We start from the raw sequence: 23,257 nt of genomic DNA on the forward strand, positions 1-23,257 counted from the left end.
GACAAGGCACAATTCCCAAGTGATACAAAAGACTCCCAATATTATCTAAAATATTAGGAAATCTGATTTAAAAGATTCAGAGTGAGATGTTATATAGTAACTATGCATATAATAACAAGTTACAACAATATTTTAGGAATCAATTTTCTTTCCATGTTCATTCAGCAGATGTAATTATCACAAAGTTCTGACACAAAAAACAATTGAAGCAATCAAAGTATACTGTTTGCAACTAGGTGATTCTTTTCTTAGAGTTATTATACAATGAAGATGAAATTTTTTAAAATATATCAGATATGTTTCACTCCATTTTAATACCATCAAACTTTTTGTAATTAATCAATCAAATTTTTAAACTATCTATATTGAGGAATTTGTACCACAGATGCATTAACTGGATACGGAGGATAAACAGGATATGAAGGTTGAAGTGAAGGTGGGTAGGAAGACTGAAGTAGTGGTGGCGGTGGTGGCGGCGGCGGCTGAGGTGCTGGCCTGCTAGGTGCTATGGGATAGACAGTTTTTGGCTGTGCTGACTGTAGCACAGATGTTTGAGGCCAAGGCACATTTTGTATACCAGGCAACTGAGGAATAGGAGGTGCAGGTGGCTTTTGATAAGAAGGCCTAATAGGTAGTGGTGGCCTTTCAGGTACAGACTGATGATTAGCTTGGGACATCTGCCTCAACAAATCTGCCATTTTCTCTGCTTTAATTCGCCTAGAATGGGCAACCAGTCTTTTCTGAAGAAATTCATCCAAAAATGTTTCTACTGAAATTTTGCCATTTATAAGATCATCTGCAAATAACTGAAGGATAAACTAATTAATATAAAAATTATCAAAATCTATACAGAATACTCACTTTGCATTTTAGCAAGTGTCTATTATTAATAATTTATCTGTCTATGTTATACCACAACACACATTGTCAATATACAGTCATCCCCCGATTTGCACTGGGGTTTTGACTGTGCGGTGTTTCAGGAAAACACCGCACAGTCAAAACCCGTGCAATGTGAAACATAGTTTATATGACATAATGAGGGTTCTGTACCTGAAAAAAAAAAAAAAAAAAAATCATTCGGTAAAAAATTTAAAAAATTTAGAAACATGTCTATAAAATTAATCTTATTAATACTTACTTACCTCTAGATTTTTAATCTAAATTCATTGCTTCTTCGTCATGATAAACTTGCAACAGTATCCGGCACTTTTTGAAAAAAATTAGTTAAATTTGTTTGCTTAGAAGCATGCCGTTTTTCTCTATAAATGTCTTCATAAGGAACTAAAGCTAATGATAAAGTTCTGAAAAAATTTAAACTCCTCTCCAAATTTTTGTGTGCATCTTCTTTACATTGCAAAAAAATACTGTCCACTGATAATTGTTCTCTATGAGATTCAAGGACTTCTGTGATATCTACTGGTTTCAGTTCTTCAAATCCCTCTCTGCTAATCATTTTGCCAATTCCCACAATTTCAACTAACTCCAGAATTTCGACCTTGGCTTCTTTTTTCTTTTAAGTTGTTGGTGCATCGGCTTCTGTGACCAAATTGCACCTCCCACGGTTTCTACTCTGATACAAGCCCGAGGCGGAATTTGAACCCACGACCTTTGGGTTGCCAGGCAGGCACTTTACCTACCCGGCTAGCCCGGTCGGTCCTTGGCTTCTTTAGTGCAGCTTTGTGGTCACAGCTTTTTTCACACCGTATTCATTGTTGAGTTCTCAACTTCATCACAGCATCAAGAATGTTATAATTCTGCCAATAATCTCGAATTGAAAGACCGCCTATTCCATTAGTAGCTTCTACCAATTGTAAAAAAGATCTTCTTAAGTAATAAAGTTTAAAGGAAGCTATAACACCTTAGTCCATCAGATGAATTAACAAACTTGTATTCATTGGAAGAAAGGTAACTTTCACATTTGCGTGTGGATCAGACAAATGTGCAGGATGATTGGGTGCATACACCTCTATCAGATCACCTTGCACCGGCGAGGTGATTTGATAGAGGTGTATAAAGCCTTGAATGGTTTGAGCATGCTCAATGCTGATGGGATTCTTCCTCTTGCTCAGAATAATCACCTGAGAGGGCATAAATTCAAATTGAGAAAAGACAGATGTAGGATAGACATGAGGAAATTTGCCTTTAGCCAGCGGGTGGTTGGTTGGTGGAATAAACTTCCATCCCTTGTCGTGGAAGTTGATAGCCAAAATAAAGTTTAAGGCTCAGCTGGACAGGTATTTTGAACGAACAGAGGGGTGAAGTGGAAGTGGTTATTTTTTATTTATGTATTTATTTTTTTATTAATATTTTTTTTATTTATTTATTATTTATTTTTTTTTTGGCTGATGCTGCATAAGCTTGCTTTCTTGCATCAAATGCCTCTACTAATGCTAATGCTAATTGTCAAGAATGAGCAAGATTTTGAATGCTATGTTGTTCTTCAGGCAATATATTTTTGTTTCGAAGCAGAAGCAATTTAAAAACCAATCCTCGAAGATTTTAGCTGTCATCTAGGATTTTTTGCTAGATTTCCAATAAACTGGTAAGAAGCTTTTTTATATTTCTTTAAAAGCACGAGGATTTTCTAATGTATAAATTAGAAGCGGTTTACACTTAGTCACCCTTGCATTGCCACTTAACAAAAGTGTTAACCTATCTTTTGCAGCTTTGAATCCTTGGGGGGGGGGGTGCTTTTTTTTAAAATTAATGTTCGGCTTGCATATGCTTCCAAAATAAGCCGGTCTCATCAGCATTAAACACTTGACTTACTAGATAGCCCTCAGTCACAATAACATCCTTTAAAGTTTTCAGATACAAAGAAGCAGCTTCTTTATCTGCAATGGCTGCTTCGCCCGTTAATTATAGATTGTGAAGACTGACGTTTTTTAAAAATTTCAAACCAACCCTTACTTGCCTGAAAGAAGTCTGCATTGGATGGACTGGTTCTTCTTGTAAGCGATTAACAATTTGCAGAACTTTGGCACAAATAATATCTGAACTAAGGGGCATTTTAGTGACAAATGGGCCTGGAGTACTGGGGTCCATAGTTTAACAAATAGATATTTATTTAAAGTATACCCAGTATAAAATAAAATAAAATAAAATATTTCAGAAGCTTTCGGAACTCGTGTCCCTTCGTCAACTGACAAATTTGAATACCTTGAATACAAATTTGAATACAAATTTGAATTTATTCAAATTTGTCAGTTGACGAAGGGACACGAGTTCCGAAAGCTTCTGAAATATTTTATTTTATTTTATTTTATACTGGGTATACTTTAAATAAATATCTATTTGTTAAGGGGCATTTTCTTTTAATTCAGATCTTCTATCCAGAAACAAAGTAAATTTTCAGTTTTCTCTATTAACGGATTTCTCACTTTTGTAGTGCTTTTTGCAGCCAATGATGTGGAACAGATAGCAGAACTTTTAATTTTCTCAGCATTTTCTCTAATTTGCCAAATGTTGTGCCAAATGATTCATTTATGTTGTGTTTCTTGGCCAATGTCACAACCTTTTTGCCTTTTTTAACTCCTTAACTATTTTTAATTTTTCCTCTAAATTTAAAATTTTTTTTGTTGTAGCTTTCTTCATTTTAGGCACTAATTAAACACACACTTTATATAGACAAGAAATATTAAATCAGCAAAAGCAATGCTTACCAATTAAAACACTATGTTGCGTGAACCAGAAAAAGATTCTGTCTGAACAGCTAAAGTAGGATAACTGACAAAGGGGGTCCCTACTGAGGAAGTTGTTTCAAAATAACTGGATAAACACAGAACCGTTTATTGCTATGTTTGGTTATAAGAATCAGTTTTGAATGCCTTTGTGATATTTTTCACAAGTACATTTCTGGAGATCATGACCATAAAACAATTTGCAGTTTCTGGTTTATTGGGCTTTTCTATTAGTGCAATCTATTATAAACGGGTAGTAAACTTGATCTTACTGCATTTGCAACAATACCGATAGCTGGAATTGTGTGGGATTTTACGTTATTATGGTGAAACGTGTTTCTCCTTCAATGAAATCTTCAATCATGTAAAAAACATAAATAAACTTTCAAAATCTGCTCTTCGTTCCCATTTTTGAAGCTTCGTAAACAAAAATTGCTCAGGTAGCGAAACGCGGCGTGCAATCTAAAATTTTGGTAGTAAATACCTGGCCGCACAAATCGAGGGATGACTGTATACCATGTTTCTAAATGTATGTAATATTATATGACCTGTATCACCAGGCATGAAATGTCACAAAATATACAAAGTTAAGAAATGTTAAACCAATGACAACTTATTAATTTTGAAAAATATGTATTCTATTATTAACAATAAAACACTCACTTTGCATTTGAGCAAGTGTCTTTTTGTTAATAATTTATCTATGTAACTACAACGCACATAGTCAATATATACTGTTTCTAAAGGTATGTCTACCAATAGAAATGTATGTAATATCATATGACCTGTATCACCAGGCGTAAAATGCTACAAAATATACAAAGAGATTAAACCGTTAAGAAATGTTAAACCAATTACAACTTAACTAATTTTAAAAAAGAACAGATAATTTGTTCATACTCAGCAAAGAAGCCCAAGAGATGGATCATAATAAAATAAAATTGCACACAATGTTATTTTGCAGTGAGCAACTTTGTGCATGCTAATGAACTTTCTGATCTGGTTGATCCAAAAAAAATAAATAATAAATAAATATATAAATAAATAAAATAATAATAAAATAAAAAAATAAAATAATAATAAAATAAAAAAATAAATAATAATAAAAAAAAGTGATAGAAAGAAGCAGAAATTATTCAATGTGGTCAATAATAATGTGGTGGAACAACTGCCACCACATTAAAATCTGCTTGCCAGCTCATCACAAGTAATTTTCAATCACTGGTAAACAGATTTTTAGCTGTACCCACCATGAATTTAAAAATTAATAAAGAAATAATTTTTGGATATTTCCACTGTAGTTTTCAAGATTAAGGGAAAAATTTACATAAAAAAAATAACAAATGACTGCAATAAACAATAAAAAAAAATTAATGGAGACACTCAATGCTGCATTTAATTTTGAAAGTTAAGTTTATTGCGTTATCCTGTGAGGTTACAACACCATCAATGCCTTTTGCATATCAAATCACAGATCATTCTTATCCAAATGGCAACATTCTGTATTTACTATGGAACTTATTTTCAGGTCAATTTAAAAAGGGAAAATAAATTCCAAGTTCACTGGAGGGTAATTACTGCACCTTCTGCTATTCGAATGAATTTAATTTAGTTTCAGTAATGTCTGTTCAACCAAATATGCATTTTTTGCAACTTATAGGCAGTAACAAAGTTGTCATCAGTTCTCTGTAGCAGCTGAGTGCATTTTCATAAAAAATGTGAATAAAATGATTTTTAATTTATTATATTATTCCATTATGTTTTTGTGTTATCATTAGGTTATTATGGACACAACATAAATCACATAAAACAGGAGAATAAAATTATACTTTTTTTTTTTTTTTTTTTTTTATGAAAACCCCAAACACAAGAGGTATTAGAAGCTATAGTACTTGGTACTGTGCTTGGGTTGAAGGTTGAGAAGACGAAAGAAGATATTTGTTGACATTAGATTTGAACTTCTGCAGACTGTAATTTTCAGGAAATACGTATGAAGGAAGGTTGTTCCAGAAAACAGCAGTTGAATGAATACACGAGGAAGATGAAAAGTTGGTTCTGTGAGTTTGAAGCTGTACAGTAAATGGATGTTGGTGGCACGTGTTCGGACTGTTTTGAAAGAGAGAGCAGGAATAATAGAAGCCAATTCAGAAGAACAGTGACCATGGAAGTATCTGTAGAAAAGGCATGCAGCAGAAACAGTACGTCTATGAGACAGCGAGTGGAGAGACTGCGTTAGAGAGGAGTCATTAATTAACCTAATTGGCTTCTTCTGAATGGAATGTAGAAGCCTGAGAGAGGGTTTGGGGAGCACTGCCCAGATGTGGGAACAAAATTCCATGGTAGGGCAGATTTGCGAATTGTACAGAGTGAACAGCTATTTAGAAGAAAAGTAATGCTGAGAGTGAAAAAGAAAACAGTTTTTTAGAAGCAGATGAAGCAATATTTGTGATGTGCTTATGCCAAGAGAGATTAGAAGTCAGGATAATCCCCAAAAGAGATATATCAATTTGCCTAGAAATCGGAGTGTTACCAAAGATAAGCATAGGAGCAGAAGAATCCTTTTTACGAGATATAAGACAAGACTGAGTTTTAGAAGGATTGAAATCAACTAAGTTGTCTTTGCCCCACTGGAGAATTACCTGGAGATCAGCATTTAAGGAATTGGTAGCAGATATTCGAGAAGTTGAAGATGATTGAGCAGGGCAAGGTTTCTCAAAATGGAAAGTGGAATGCTATCATCAGCAAAACTATGAATAGGATTTCCAGTCAATGGAAGAAGGTCATTAATATGCAAGAGGAAAAGAGTGGAGGGAAAAACTGAACCTTGGGGGACACCAGCATTAGTGGAGAAGTTAGAAGACAGAGAGCCATCTACCATAAATGGCTCTCAGAAAGAAAACTGGATAACCAATTACAAAAAACGGTTGGCAAACCATAAGATGGAAGCTTGTTTAGAAGACCTTTATGCCAAACACGATCGAAAGCCTTTGAGATGTCAAGAGCAACTGCTTGTGTTTCACTGAACTATGTTGCAGATATGAAGACCAAGTTTAGTCTCTAAGGCATGTCACAGATATTCTTCCAGTTACAACAGCTAGGGCTGATATCTGGGAGCCAAAAATGCTGATGGAACTGATATTCATGTCTACTTTTTTTCACAAATTTTGGCAAAGTCCAGTCATTCAGTGACAACCAAATTTCTGCGTGAACCTCAATGACAGTGCAACTGTTAGTAGTAGTTGTTTGGTTTTTAGGAGCATTAGCAACTAAGGTTGCTAATGCTCCTAAAAACCAAATTTCTCCGGGGATATGCGGTGGTCATTCCCTGACCTTTCCACATGCTCCGTATTTGGTGGTCATCGGCTCGAACCCCGGTCTAACCAAGAAGCGTGTGTTACGCACTGCTGCTCCTGCCCAACTGGCTACGGAGGTGCCTACAACTGTTAGTAACCATAGGAATATCTCTATGTGAGGAACTGAAAACACTGCACCTACTATACTGGAGGACACCATTGAAGTGTGAATCTACATAAGCAGAGGTTGAGATATAGTATCCACAGCACAGGGATATGGTGAAACCTCTCTATCATCATTAGTAAGTAGATAACTCTCATCAAGTGCAATACCACCACTCTGTTTATTGGAGCTAGAAGTGGTGGATTTGAATGGCTTGAGCAAACTCAATGCTGATGGGATTTTTCTCTTGATCCAACTATACACATGAAGGGGCATAAATTCAAACTGAGGATGAATGGTTGTAAAATAGATGTATGGAAGTTTGCCTTCGGCCAATGGGCAGTTGATTGCTGGAAGCTTGTTTCAGCAATCAACTGCCCATTATGGAAGCAGATGGTTTAAATAAATTCAAAGTAAACTAGACAAACTACTGGAGGGGATGGATAGGTGAAATGGATTTTTTTTTTGGCTAATGCTGAATACGCTTGCTTTCTTGCATCATTTGTCACAATTAATACTAACCCACGTTTAGTCTCCAAAGCAAAAAATTCCAATCTTCCTCTCTACTATCATGCAGTACAAGGGATGTCTTGTGAGGTTATGATAGGCATACCTTTAAAATAGTTTTCACAGGCCAGCCACTAGCCAGTCCACTGGCTAGTGGCTGGCGTCTTAAACTAGTGGTTCAGTCCAGTGGCTGGCCACTGAACCTAGTGGTAACTCTTTAAGAAGCATCTAGATGATGTGTATAATCTTGTTGCCTCTACTCTGCCAGCTATAAGTGGAGGGAGTCCAAGTGGTTGGGGTGTGTGTGTGTGTGTGTGTGTGTGTGTGTGTGTGTGTGTGTGTGTGCAGGAGGCACTGTTGAAGCCTTGTTCTGTCAGAGAACTGGGTATATTCTAGTTGTGTGTATGCCATATCCAAAAATTTTAATAATTCATACACACCCACGGGCAACTCTCCAAACCGGTGGCATGCCTCTGAGGTCTGTCCACAGGTTCATGTGGAATGAACGCTTCACATCGTCACTGAAGGGCGCCTGCCAGAGAGCATGCTATCTCAGTCAGGAGGGCTCGACAAGGTCCCACAGAAGGGACCGTTCGACCACAGTCGGGCGTAACTTGTGTGGGACCTGGCAGGTCGGATAACAACCAGCAATGCTGAAACACTTCCTAGTTCATTTCACAAATACACGTGGTCTCAGTTCTAATCTCAATGATGTCCAGTTCTATTTACAGTCTGCCAAACCCAATATACTTTTTCTGACAGAATCTCAGTTATTGGTTGATTCAACCACTGCTCATCTCAGCTGCCCAAATTATTCACTTCAAAGGTGGTACTTGTGCATATGTCTGTTCCAATATTCCCTGTCAGAGACTTGGTAATTTAGAATCTCCTCTTTGTGATCTTCTCTGGCTTAAAATCTCTCTACCTCATACTGTCAAATTCATCTGTTGTCTCTACTGTTCTCCCAATTCAACTAATCACTTGGAACTCTTTGACTTCCTCCAGTCTAACTTTCCTAACAGTGAGGTAATTTTCCTTGATGATTTTAATGTTCAAAACTCCAGTTGGCTTTAATTTTCTAGTCACACAAACCCAGCTGGTCGAGATGCTGAGGCTTTTGCAATTACTAACGACCTCGCACAGATTGTTCATTTACCAGAATTCAGACAATCCCAACCACAGCCAACATGCTTGATCTTTTTCTCACAAGCAACCCTTCCAAGTACACAGTCGAGGTGAGTGCTCTTTTAGGCACCTCAGATCACAACTTGGTGATTGTCTCTTCTCCAATGGAGCCTTTATCTCATGGCGAATTTCTTTTCTTCTTTTCCTTGGTCGGATTATTGTTTCTAAACTTGTGATGTCAACGTTTACCCAGATCAGGTCAGTGAAATTATTCTTGTAGGAATGGAATCCTTTATTCCACATTCCATCTTAAAGTCTCGTTCTTTACCAAACCTTAGTTTTCCAATAAATGTTCTAAGGCTGTTCAAGCGAAGAATGTTGCATATCGTAATTGGCTTGTTTCCAATTCTTCAGTTTCATTTACTGCCTACACCAGAGCTCTCAACCATTGTAAAGCTGTTATTAATCAGTCCAAACTAGGATTTTGAATGGGCTAAGAGTAGAAAACTTGCTTCTTATCCTAATGGTAGTCGAGCATTCTAGTTTCTTGTCAAAGCCATTGGTCGCAACTGTTGCCCACCTCTGCTCCCACCTCTGTCAAAACCAGATGGTTCTATTGTCACTTCAGCTAAGGATAAAGCTGACCTGCTAGCATCCCATATTTCTTTCAACTCGTGCATTAATGATCTTGGTAAAACACCTCCCACCATTCCCAGCACGCTCCATTCAATGCCTCCTGTTGTTTGGCATTACAAGGGTCTTCGGTCCAAAGGATGTCAGAACAATTTTGATGAATCTTGATGCTAAGAAAGATCCAGGTCCTGATGGTACTTCTCCACTTGTTCTCAAAACCTGTGCTCCTGAACTTACTCCTGTTCTTTGCTGCCTTTTTTCACTTTCTTATTCCAAAGGTGTTTTTCCTTCTGCTTGGAAATTTGCTCATATCCAGCCAGTTCTTAAAAAGGGCGACAACTCCCTCCATCCAATTATCGTCCCATTGTAATTACTTACTTCTACTCTTTCTAAAGTAATGGAGAAATCAATTAACTGGCAACTCAAACTATCTAGAAACCTTCCATCTGATCAACGATTGCCAGTATGGATTCTGTCAGTGTCGATCCACTGGTGATATTCTGGCTTATGTTACCTACCCACTTATGGATAAATTCAATGGAAAAGTTCGGTGAAACACAAGCAGTTGCTCTTGACATCTCAAAGGCTTTGGATAATGTTTGGCATAAAAGTCTTCTAAACAAGCTTCTTTTATGGTTTACCAACTGTTTTTTGTAATTGGTTATCCAGTTTTCTCTGACCACTCACTGAGGGTGATGGTAGATAGCTCTCTGTCTTCTAACTTCTCCACTAATGCCAGTGTCCCCAAATGTTCAGTTCTTTCCCCCACTCTTTTCCTCCTGTATATTAATGGCCGCCTTCCATTGACTGGAAATCCTATTTCCGGATAGGATTTCCGGTCATTCCGATAAATGTTGCGGAGTTATTCCACGACGATCAGATCTACAAAGTTCACTCGATGCTATCATAAAGGGAGTAATTTTCAATCCATTTTTAAATTTTCATGCATGTCCAAAATATATAGCTGGAAAGAAAGTTCTTCTGCATGTATATCAAATATGAAACTTGTTGGAGATGATTTCTGACCCGGTGCTATACCTTTATCTTCAGACCATAATAATGTTTGTTGCTAAATTAACAATAGTTCATCATCATTGTTGACAGGTTTCACAATTTCATCTGAATGTTCCTGTTCACTATCATCATTCGTCCCCAAGAAATCCTCACTCACTTTTATGCTGTAGAATTTACAAAAAGGTGAATTTATCAAATATAACCATATTTTCACTATTTTCTTCTGCACACATCCTTGTAGATATGATGATTATGTACGAGTCTTCATTTTATATGTATATTAATGGCAAATCATCATCTAATTCTCTAGGTAACTGATGAACCATCATATTTACGTTAACTGGTACATTTATTACTTGTCCAATGATCCCATATTGTCTATGTTCATAACGTAAACGAAGAATTTGCATAAAGGGTAATCATGGTGATATCAAATGCTCAGTTACAACAACATCCAGTGGAGGCAAATCAGTAGTATATGCTGGATATATAAATCCATTTGACGTGGCCATAGTTGGTATCTGTCCCTCTTTTAATGAAGAATGACATGTATTACATGTCATGAAAGTACTCACTTCTTGTAAAGGAAATTCATTTTGAAGTAATTCATATGAAATTGTTGGAAATGGTTTCAAATCTAATTGAAACCATAAACGATCACAAACATTACAACTAAATCCAAATAGGTTTTTGTACACTAGTTTTTCACACTCACTGTCAGCTCATGTAGACACTATAGGGGTGTAACCAGGAAATCTCATTATTAGCCATTTCTAATTTCGCTTTTTTTTCGTGCATGATATTCCTTCATTTCTTCTGCTGAAGTTTTAGATTCCTGATAAGTATCAGGCATAGTAGAACTCTGTGGTTGAATTTCATTATGATTTGGAATAGTATGAATTTCTAATTTCCTTTTCTTCTGTTCATGATATTCCTTCATTATTTCAGCTCGAGTTTTTTTGGGTGCAGTTTGAGAAGTCCCAGGCATAACGAGACACTCTTGTTGAATTTCATCTGGATTCACATTTCTGTCCAACTTCCCTTTCTTTCTTTCATGATATTCCTTCAAACGCTGGGCTGTAGATTTTGGCACAGTCACTCGCATATTAATCATTATGCTGATATAACGTAGCTTGTCACTGCTCAATTGTACTTGTGTCACTACCATAGCAGCTTCATCATCATCATCATCAGCCATTTTCGATCCACTGCAGGATGAAGGCCTCTCCAGCAACTTTCCAGTTCCTTCTGTTTTGAGCACTGGCCATCCATTTACTACTCAAAAACTCATGAATTTCATCTATCCATCTCCGCCTTTGTCTTCCAGGTTTTCTTCTAGCTCCTCTTGGGTACCATTCTGTTATTTTCTTAGTCCATCTGTCATCATGTCTTCGAGCTATGTGTCCTGCCCAAGACCATTTTAGTTCTTTAGTTTTGATAAGAATGTCCTTTACTTGAGTTTGCTGCCTAATCCATGTGTTTCTCTTCTTATCTAACAATCTGATTCCCAACATAATTCGTTCCATTCTTCGCTGTGTAGTTCTTAGCTTCTCTTCCATTCTTTTGGTGAGTGCCCAAGTTTCACTTCCATAAGTCATGGTGGGGAGTATACATTGGTTCATTATTTTACGTTTCAGACAAACTGGGATATTGCTCTTCAGTATGTGACTATATTTCCTGAATGCTATCCATCCAAAATTTATTCTTCTCTTGACTTCCAGCCATTTATCATTATTACAGCTAATAACTTGTCCCAGATAAGTATATGACTCCACCTTTTCAATTACTGTTCCTTCAATCATTATTTCCCTTTCCGTGGCATACTTGTTCATCATTACTTTTGTTTTAGCCATATTCATCTTTAGTCCAAAATCCTTACTAACTGTGCATAACTGATTAAGATTTTCCTCTAATTCTTTTACATAGTAGCTTATGCGCCATTAAACTCCCATAACAACTGCACTTCTTGTGCACAATTGAGTTTTCTTGGGCACATGCATTGTACTTGTTGCGTCACTGCACGCAAAAAGTACAATGCATGCATTTATTGATGGAATTCGTTAAGAGGAAATTTTGTCTGAATAATCTGATCAGCTACTATGACACAGACAGTTACAAAGGAAATGGATGCAAAAAGGAATTTTGATATCATTCATAGATTCTGGTGAAGCTTCTGTTTCACATGAAACACTGCTGCAAATCTGGGGTAGTGTGGATCAGGGGCAAGTTACTGCAATGGATGAAAGAATTGTTGAGTGGCAGAAGACAGAGGTTGGTTATTAATGAGCACCACTCTTCTTGAACTAACATTACTAGTGGAGTCCACAAGGTTCAGTGCTGAGCACATTACTTATTTTAAAATGATATTGACAAAGGAATATCAAGCTTGATGTCTAAGTTTATAGGTAATATAAAGGTTGGCAGTGTGGTTAATGACAAGAATCAAGGTTTACTACTCAATAAGAGATAGAAAAATTAAGCAAGGAGCAGAGAAGGAGCAATTGAAGTTTAAAAATAAATGTAAAGTATATGGCACCTGGGTAGAAGTAATTCCAAAATAATATAACATCTGGATGGTGCTGCACTCAAGTTGGTGGAAAACAAAAAAAGATGCATGGGCAATTCTACAGCATGATATTAAGTTCTCTGAGTAGCATACACAGGTTGCTAGGACAGTTCACAGAGTTCTGTTAATGATATAAAGGAATTTTGCCAGCAGGGAAAAGGAGGTGATTATCCCATTGTAAAAGACAATGGCCAGGCCATTGAGTACTGCAAACAGATCTGGAAGTATCATTTCAGGAAGAGGGTTGGTTAGAACTGTTGGAACACATGTAGAGAAGAGCAAGGAAATTGGTGAGGGTAACAAATGAGTGCTCTTACCAAGAAAGTTTTCAGTTCATAAACTGCAGTAGCTCTGAAAACCAGTCACATGCAAGGAGAACTGATTGAAGCATTTAAAGCTTTAAACAGATTGAGCAAACTAAATGCTGATGGCCTTTCCTTCAGCCAGAGAGTGTTTTATTCTCAGAACACACTTCCACTTGGTACTGATAAGTGGGCAGATTTTTTGGCTAGTGCTGTTTCAGCTTGTTTCCTTGCATCATTTGCTCTCTGCACAAACAGCTTCACCTTCTTGGATTATGTTCAATTCAATGTTCAATTCCATAAATGCCAATCTACAGTGAAATTCTTCAATGGGTTGAATGAAACAGTATTAATATTAGCCGTATAGTTCGAGGATGCTACAGGCTTTTGCTGCACTGCCCAGAAAAAAAAATCGTGTGTGCCCTGACACACGAAAGATGTTTTATGTGTAAACATCTTTGACAACACCTACTAAATTTTGAACAGCTAGAACTGAAATCATGAACAGTGTAATTTATGCCCATGCCCGCTGCTTACGCTGCTGAATCAATGTTTGAAAGAGGTTAGGCCAATAGCCTAATCATAAAAGCTAGCGAACAGGCAATGAAAAGGAAAATCCCAAAGCCAGGCGCCATGCCCTGGTGGACTCCCGACATTGAAAACCTGAGAAATGAAGTAATGAGACGACGAAAGGACTTCCAACGGGCCCGGCGATCAAGGAATCGATACACAAAATTAATAAAGGACACCAAGCGCAAAACTTGGGAAAATCTTGTTTCCACAGCAGGGAACGCTGGGGGGTGGTTTATAAAGTAGCCACTAACAGACACCCCAGAGGAGAAGTCACAGAAGCAACAATGACCCCGCTGGGTACCTTGACCACTACGTGGGATGACTCGGTGACCAATATCCTAAACACCATCTTCCTGGAACAGGTAACTCCTACCCTCCCGGAACAACTGCAGATCTATCAAGAAAATTACTCATACTTCACTGACCAACAAGAAACACCCTTCACTGTGGATGAGCTGCATGTGGCCACCATGCAAATCAGAAGCAAAAAATTGAACCAGAGGTTCGATTAGGTCTTAGGTTCAATTGTGAAGAAAATGGTGGAATACACCCCGGATCTGTTACTCACGCTATATAACACCTGTCTCCAAGAAGGAACCTTTCCTAATGACTGAAAAATTGCCAACATCAAACTTAAATTGAAAAATTCATCAAAGCAGCCAGAAAAACCAGTCTTGCCATCCGATCGCCTTACTCCCAGTTGTAAGCAAACTATTCGAGAGAATGCTGCACAAGAGACTACTCCACTATTACAAAGGGGCAAACCTAACAAACACAATGCAATTTGGATTCAAACCTGGCCTATCCACGATCGAAGCTCTCAAGACACTGCTGGACAAAGTAGAAGCCTGTACTATCAAATATTTTCTTGTTATCAGTATTGACTTCGTGCGGGGGGGGGTTGATGCCATCTAGTGGCCAAGCGTCCTCGCGAGACTTAGGCGGGCTGGAGTGCCTCTAAACCTGTATAACACAATCAGGAGTAACCGAACACAGAGAACGATCGAAGTACATGCACCGTATAGGAAGCTAAACAGACAAATCCACAGGAGGTGCCTGCAGGGCTCTGTCCTAGGATCCCTGTTATGGAATATGATTTTAGATGAATTCCTGGCCCTTGATATTGGCGAAGTCTGTGCCCAGGCCTTCGCTGATGATTTGATAATAACTGTTGCTGCTGACTCACGAGCGCAGATCGAAGAAAAAGCCAACCACACGATAAGTATTTTGCAAAACTGGGCTACAATCCATTGCCTGCGGATTTCTCCAAGTAAGACCTGCTCGGTACTCCTGAAGGGCAGACTCGACCTTGCCAGACCAATGCAAGTGAAAATCCAAGGCACCACAATAAAACTTGCTACAGAAATCAAATATCTCGGAATCATCATTGACAAAAATCTGTCTTTTCAGCCCCATCTAAAGTACATTAAACAAAAGATACGGAAATATTCTGCACTGGTCGCAAGAGTGACTAGGAGGGGCTGGGGGCTAAACAAGCGGACCCTGTCCCTCTACTACAAATCTACCTTCATCCCGGTCATCACATATGCTTCACCAGTTTGGTAAAGCATATGTGATGACTGGGATGATGAAGGTAATCACATATGCTTCACCAGTTTGGTACAAAAAGGTAACCACAGTGGTAAATAGAAGAACCTTGGACAGCATCCAGCGGTCAATAATTCTGACAATCACAATCACACGAGCTGTCTCCACAGTCAGCATGCACGCACTCCAGGTTCTGGCCAGAGTCCTCCCGCTGGACGTGGAAATCATCAGATGTGCCCTGACATATAATATGGCAAAAGAAATACCGTGTACTATCCTGAACTTCACGTTGGATCTCGCCAACAACAGCAAGCTTGAAAAAAACCAGACTGCTCGACCACCTCCGACAGGAATGGCAGGATCGTTGGACAGAATCCACTAAAGGGGAAATCACCAAGAAGTTCCTCCCTAGCGTAAACAGAGTCTTTCCAAAACCCCCAAGTTGGTTCCAACTGAGGCTCCACGTCACCTTTCTGCTCACAGGGTACGGGCCATTTAATGCAAAACTATCTAGCTTCCAAATCACTGAGGATCCCCGTTGCCTCTGTGGCTGCGGGGAGACATGTCAACATCTCATGTATAAGTGCGACCAGTACGAGGACCTGCAATGCATGCTCACCACTGCTATCACCTACTTACCACAGAACATTGAACAGCATCTTCTCGACTCGGAACAAGAATACAAAGCCCTTACCATTTTTGCACAGAAACTCTTTGCTAGAAGGCGAGCACTTATAGCAAATCACCATGCACAGCACCCGGAAACTGATGACGAATCCCAAAACTAGGACTAGAGAAAACCGGAATACACAAGAAAACTGTACCAAATAACCTACAACCACGAACATGACCATCATTTAGCCTTGTTCACGAGGGAACTGACAACCAGGAAGACCTACGTCTGAACCAGAAACAAGCCGACACAGGACTTGACATGAACTGGATACAAATTATTCGCACTGGACCACTAACTGGATGACTAAACGAAATGACCAACACATGAACGAAGAAAATATCACCAGGACCCAAGGCTGCATCCTCATAATATGCACAATAGGCGACCTGAACAGTTTACATGACCAAGCATAGGACGAGATTGCTCGTGTATGACCTTGCGACTGGGATTTGACTCCTACATTGGAAAAGACCACCAAACAAGATCCGGTTCAGATCACTTGGACCCCCACGTGCTCACAACTGTAAATGCCTGATGGCGACCTGTACCGGGCTTCCTTGTCTGGTACCTTTACTCCCTTTCCCCTGGTGGGGAAGAGGAGACAGTCTGGCCTCCTCTCCACCTCTGCCAACCCTTATTCTTCTCCTGGTGGGGCTTGGGCCTGCCTCACTGAAAATCCTGGGGTCACCTTCTCTATCGTCCCCATATTTCTGTCTTTTCCCCCCAGCCTTCAGTCTCCCCCCCACTCTGCCTAATATGCCAGCGTATAACCCCACACAAACTGCAAAACTTAATTTCGTCTAAATTAAACTGCATAAACCTCAATTGGCTGTTCTAATTCCAGCGCTCACCCCTACCGAGTGTGTGTGTGTTTTTTTTTTTTTTTAAGGCCCTAGTCACTGAAATCTCAGGAAACTAAGTTGCAGGGCCTGCCAGAGTAAAATTTCATTCTGTGTACCTGTTCTGCCTCCACGAGGCAAAGTGTGGGCAATGTTGGGCCTCAGTAGGGGTCCAGCAGCTAAACGGCCAGATGAACAACGATACACAACACTACACATATACAAAATCCACATACTTAAATCTCTGGCCTTCCCAGTGAACTAGTACACCTACAATGAAAGCAACGTGGAGATGGGGGAACCCCCTGGTGCTGTTAGACATCAATACACTTAGCCTAATTACCCATTTGATCGTAGCCATTTGTTGACTAGTATGATTGCAGCAAATACAAGTATCTGTATTGTTACAATTATACTATCATGTTGGATCATGTTACTCTGTCATGCTTTGTCCCAAATTACACATGCAGCACTACAAGATCTGCAAGAAATGACAGTATACACTCATAATACGCTATCGAAACTGTGGCTTGGTTCAGGATCTCAACGAGTATACAAGATGGTAATGCTGCACATTGAAGAGGGCATTGATTCTCTTTAAAAATTACATATGTGAATTACAGGCTCTGAAAAAGCGATATGTTTGCCATTTTATTTACCTAATTGTTATTTTATATTGTACTTTATAAGTAGCCTTATAGTTCTAGTTATGCTGGTTATTTTTATTTTTAATTTAAATAAAAGTTTTTGTAAATTACTACTTAATATACTTAAAACCGTTATTTCACTTGAATCTTGCAGCCATTGTTTTCGTATAGAGAGTGGTAGGTTGTTGTTGTTGTTGTGCTTGGATTTTTCTGGTGCAAAGGCTACTTAGGCCATATTGCAGCTATCATAGTAGTTAGTACTAATTTTATTGGCTTCTATGGGAGCAGTTAGAAACGGTTATATAAACCTATTCGTTTCAGAAAGAGAAAGAATTCTGTAATGTTTGAGTTTTCGCCTATTATATGGCTAAGTGACAATTCCTGTAAGTTTGAGAGAGAAGTGAATGAAATTAGACGGGAGTTGTTATACAAGATGCATTCCAGGAGTATGTGTTTTATTGTTAGTGGCTTGTGGCAATGTGAACACTGTGGAGGGTCATTACCTGATAACAGAAATAGATGGGTCAAATGGGTGTGGCCTATTCGGGCTCTGGCCAGGACGACCTCTTCTTGTCTGTTTGTACGAAAATTGGAGGCCCATAATTGCGGTATAGGTTTAATTTCAAGGAGTTTGTTGTGAATGTGCGTTTGCCACTGTAGTTTCCATCGTTCCTTACATATATTACGTATATGTACTTTGTAATCCCTGAACGGGACCAGAAAATTCATTGGGGATGTGCTGGATGGATGCTTGGCAGCATCATCTGCAATTTCGTTTCCCAGTATTCCAGTATGGCCTGGGATCCAGCAGAAGACAACATTTTGCCGATGATCTCGGAGACGAATCAATTCTGATCTGATTAGCTGTAGTAGCGGATGAGTAGATGGGGAAATCTTTTGCATTGCTAATAGGGCACTTTGCGAGTCTGTGTAGATTATACTCTTTTTGATTGAGATGGGAAATGTTTTCCAGAGCAAGTTTTATGGCATATAATTCAGTGGTGTAACTGCTGCATTCTGTCGGAAGTGACACGGAAGTGATAGTGTCATGGAATACCACTGCTGCACCTGATCCATTCTCAGACTTTGAGCCGTCAGTATATATTTTCGCAAAGTCGGGATAACTTTGTAAATGTGCAGTGTGGAGCTGCTGGATGTTAATACCTGTTAAAGAGTGTTTCCCCCATTGGTGGAAATAATAGTCACAACACGGCATGATGACAGACCATGGAGGAACATGGTCTGTAGGTTCTTGGTGGACTTTATTGAGTTGTATATTCCAGTTTTCTGCTAGTTCCATTAATCTAATACCTGCAGGCCTAGTTGCTTGTGGTTTGTTTTTATAAAACATCGTGAGTGGCGGATCATTAAATATTGACCAATTAGGATGGGTCGACTGACTTTGGATCTTGGTTGCATAGTTCAATAATAACATCTTTCTTCTGATGTTTAGAGGAGCTTCGTAGGCTTCTTCATAGAGACTTTGCACTGGAGATGTTCTGAACGCACCTAGAGCTATTCTTAGAGCTGAATGTTGAATAGGGTTGAGGCGAGATAAGACACTTTCCCTAGCAGAATCAAAGACAGGTGCGCCATAGTCCAGACGAGATCTAATTATGGATCTATATAAGTGAAGCAGGGTGTAGCGATCTGCTCCCCAGGTTGTTGCTGATAAGGCTCTGAGTATGTTCATTTTCTTTTGGCAAGCTGTCCGGAGATGTTCAATGTGTTTTTGGTAATTTAACTTACTGTCAAAAATTAAGCCAAGCAGATGAATACTATTTGCTATTGGAATAAGATGGTTATCTAATTGGAGTTCAGGATCAGGATGCATTTTACGTATGGTACAGAAATGAATGGCAGTAGATTTCTGGCTGGATAGTCTGTAACCGTTTTGTGTCATCCAAATCTGGATCTGATTTATTGATATCTGCAATTGTCTCTCAATGTAGTTCATGTTTTGAGAGTGACAGGAGATCATCGGCATAAAGATATAAGTCCACTGTTTTCGGAATAAGTTCAGTTAAGTGGTTAATTCTAATTGCGAATAGAGTGGCGCTCAGAACGGACCCTTGATGGACTCCTTCTTCCTGAACAAAGTTTTTAGAGAGAATTCCTTGGTAATGAACTTGAAAGGATCTTTGTTCTAAGAAATTTTTGATGAAATATGGCAAATTTCCTCTCAGGCCAAGAGAATGTAGATCCTTTAAAATGCCGAAACGCCAAGTGGTGTCAAAAGCTTTCTCAATATCCAGACAGACCATAACGAGATGCTCCTTTTTGATGAATGCATTTCTGATGTTTGCTTCAGCTTTAATCATAAGGTCCAATGATGATCGATTTTTTCTGAAGCCAAATTGATTGTTATTGATTAAGTTTTGGGACTCAAGATACCAAGTCAGACAGTGGTGAATCATTTTTTCGAGGGTTTTGCTCAGACAGCTGGTAAGTGAAATTGGTCTGTAGTTTTGAGGAACAGAATAGTCTTTACCAGGTTTTGGGATAGCCAGAACGTAGGAATGACGCCAGGAGCTTGGGTATGTATGTTCAGTGAATATTCGATTGAGGAAGAACAGCAGTGATGACTGTGACTTTGTATTTAAATTTTTGAGCATTATATAAAATATCCCATCAGGGCCAGCAGCGCTGTTCCTTGTGTTGGTAAGAGCATGCTGAAGTTCAACCATGGTAAATGGTTGATTATATTTTAGTGCACATCTGTCAGTGAAATTCAGTTTGGATTTTTCAGTTACACCTTTAATTTTTTGAAACGATTGGTCATAAGAAGTTGAGGAGGACAACTGGGAAAATACGGATCCTAGTGCATTTGCGATTTCTGCAGGAGTAGAGAGTTCCTATCCATTCCAGTTAATTAGTGGAGTAGATGTTGGAGGAATTTTGCCATTTAACAATTTTATCTTATTCCAGATCAGTCTGATGTCTGTATTTTTATTAACTGAGGAAGCGAATTTAATCCAAGATTCTTTTTTTGCTTTCCGTCTGATATAACGGGCTCTTGCTCTAAGTCGCTTATAATTAATAAGATTGGAAGTGGTTGGATGTTTGTGGAATTGATTCCAAGCTTTGTTTTTCTCTTTTTTTGCATTGTTGCACTCTTCGTTCCACCAATAATTTAATTTTCGCCTTTTCCTGACTTGGTATTGTGGAATTGCAGCGGTTGCAGCTGTTAGAATTTGGTTTGTTATATGTTCAGTAACATGGTTGATAGAAGAGCACTGTATGATATGGTTGTCGAACGAGACAAGCGTGCTATATTTTATCCAGTCAGCCTTTGGAAATTTCCATTTTACTGGATTGTCTGTTGGTAATGAACAGGAAGTTTGAACTTTGCATATTATTGGGAAATGATCGCTGTTGTGAGGGTTGTTAAGAGTTACCCACTGGATACTTGGATAGAGCACTGGAGAGCAAATGGAAAGGTCTATTGCAGAGGTTGATCCGGTAGGAAAATGAACATAGGTGGGAGAGCCAGTATTTAACAACGTTAGATCCTGTCTATCTATTAACGTTTCAACAAGTTTTCCACGTCTGTCTAAGCTGGAAGAACCCCATAAGGGGTGGTGAGCATTAAAGTCACCTAGTAGACAGAAGGGAACTGGTAGTTGCAACACGAGACCTTCGATTTCCTGAATAGAATATGGACGATTAGGTGGAAGATAAATTGAGACCAATGTAACTGTGATTCCAATTACTACACGTGCGGCAACAGCTTCTAAAGAGGTTTTCAATGGAATGCATCTGGAAGGAACTCTTGAGTCCAATAGGACGGCTACTCCTCCATGAGCACTATTAGTGTCAGATCTATCTTGTCTGTAGATAGTGTAATTTTTGACTGTAGTGGAAACTTGGGGTGTCAAGTTGGTTTCCTGTAGGCACATAGCTACAGGATTGAAGCAGTGAACTAGTTCATTGATATCATCGATGTTGCTGCGAAAACCTCTACAATTCCACTGAATTATTTGTTCCATTATTTGGTTTTGTTCGTGGAAGATGTATCTGACTGCTTTTTATAAGTTGATTGTTTATGACGGTCCGGTTTTGGTTTTTCTTTTTGGGGAAAAGTGGGACGTCCCGATTCATTGCTATCGTCCATATCATCTTCTGCGTGTATTTCAAGCAGTTCTTCTTGACCGATAGAATCATCTGTATCCATGCTTGTTAGACATGATACTTTCGTCTCAGCAGAATAAGATCTTTGCAAATTTTCTGCTGCCTGACGATGCGGAAGTCTCTGGGTTGGAATTGTGAGTGGCGTGTTATTGCTTTGGTCTATTGAATTTGGTTTAGATGGATGCTGGATCAAGAGTACTGATCGTGCCCAGTCTGATATTGATATTTTTGGAGAGATGGATACTTCCATCTGACATGCCACTGATTCTTGTCTGAGAGTCGTAGAAGCATAAGTGCGTTTTGGCATACTTAAATTGATCTGTTTTTTCGCTTCTTGGTAAGAGACTTTATTTTCAATTTTATATTTTTTTTCCTATCTTCCATAGTTCACAGTCTTTGGAGTAGGCTGGATGTTTGCCACTACAATTAGGACACTGTGGTGTTGGAGCTTTGCATTCTGCTTGCGTGTGATTCTTGCAGCTGCAGATTGGACATATAGCATCTCCACGGCATGCTGTCTGAGAATGGCCGAACTTTTGACATTTAAAGCATCTGAGTGGATTTGGGATATATGGCCTAATGCGGCAATTCAAGTAACCTGCTTTGACAGAACCCGGTAGATTTGGAGTACTGAAAGTCAAGATTATGTTTCGCGTGGGAGTTAAGTTGCCGTCTTTTCTGATCATGATACGTTTTGCATGAGACACATTTTGATCTTTTACCTCCTGGACAATTTCTTCCTCAGAAACATATAATAGATCCCATTCGGAAATCACTCCTTTGGAAGAATTTAGTGTGTTGTGTGGTGTAACCTGAATTGGTATTCCGCTTAAAGAAGTAAGTTGCAGTAGTAATTCAGAATGTCTTGAGTACGATGTCTCTACTAGTAGATCTCCTGATTGGAGACGTTTAACCATTTTTGGTGAACCTGCAGTGTTTTCTAGGCATCTCTGGATGATGAAAGGTGAGAGCTTGCTCACAGGTTGGGATGACAAAGAGTGTATTATGAGGAAAGCTGGAGATTCCTGTTTCCTAGTGTCCTTTTTTTGTCTCTTTGAAAGAGAGAAGTCATTGTCGGTGTCATTGTCGTGTTCATGTTGAGAGCACTTCGGCTCTAAACGTGGAAATTCACTTAATTCCATCTTTGCTCCTTTTCGCCCCGAGGGTTGGTTTTCCCCCCAGGTTACTGGCCCCGCCACGTGGAGGCAGGAGCGGTGCCACCAGTGACCAAGCGGTTGTTTAAGTTAGTGGATTTGGTTAGTGATATATATATAAAGAATAAGAAAAGAAAGGTGGATTGCCTTTCTGGGTTCTTACTTTTGACTTTTAAAGCACAGAACCACTTCAAGTAAATAAAATAACAGCCGCACTGGAAAATAAAGAAACTATATCACTTTGGAGATCACTCTATAATCACTGGAAGAAAATCGCTTGTCACTATCGCTTGGCACTCGGGGCCAGAGTGGTAGGGAATTCAAATTTTTAATTGTGGTAACTAGGTAGCTCTAACATAAAATTATGTAGAGTAATAACGCATCACTGCATTTAGGATTCTAT

The 23,257-nt window shown here is 38.9% G+C and overlaps 1 protein-coding gene across 3 annotated transcripts in view; it reads right to left on the bottom strand.

The window, feature by feature from the left end:
• Positions 1–341: 341 nt before the first annotated feature.
• LOC150088697 (vacuolar protein sorting-associated protein 37C-like) overlaps positions 342–23,257 on the bottom strand; it is a 104,700-nt gene continuing 81,784 nt past the window's right edge. For all 3 annotated transcript variants that reach the window (XM_090370862.1, XM_090370861.1, XM_090370860.1), the window contains one exon: positions 342–806. In XM_090370862.1, coding sequence (XP_090226988.1) covers positions 357–806 — 450 coding nt within the window. In that variant the 3' untranslated portion in view covers positions 342–356. The remainder of the gene's footprint in view (positions 807–23,257) is intronic.

The sequence above is a fragment of the Mastigoproctus giganteus genome, chromosome 3, assembly GCF_048544385.1.
Source record: "Mastigoproctus giganteus isolate SK-2022 chromosome 3, ASM4854438v1, whole genome shotgun sequence".
Classification (NCBI taxonomy): Eukaryota; Metazoa; Arthropoda; class Arachnida; order Uropygi; family Thelyphonidae; genus Mastigoproctus; species Mastigoproctus giganteus.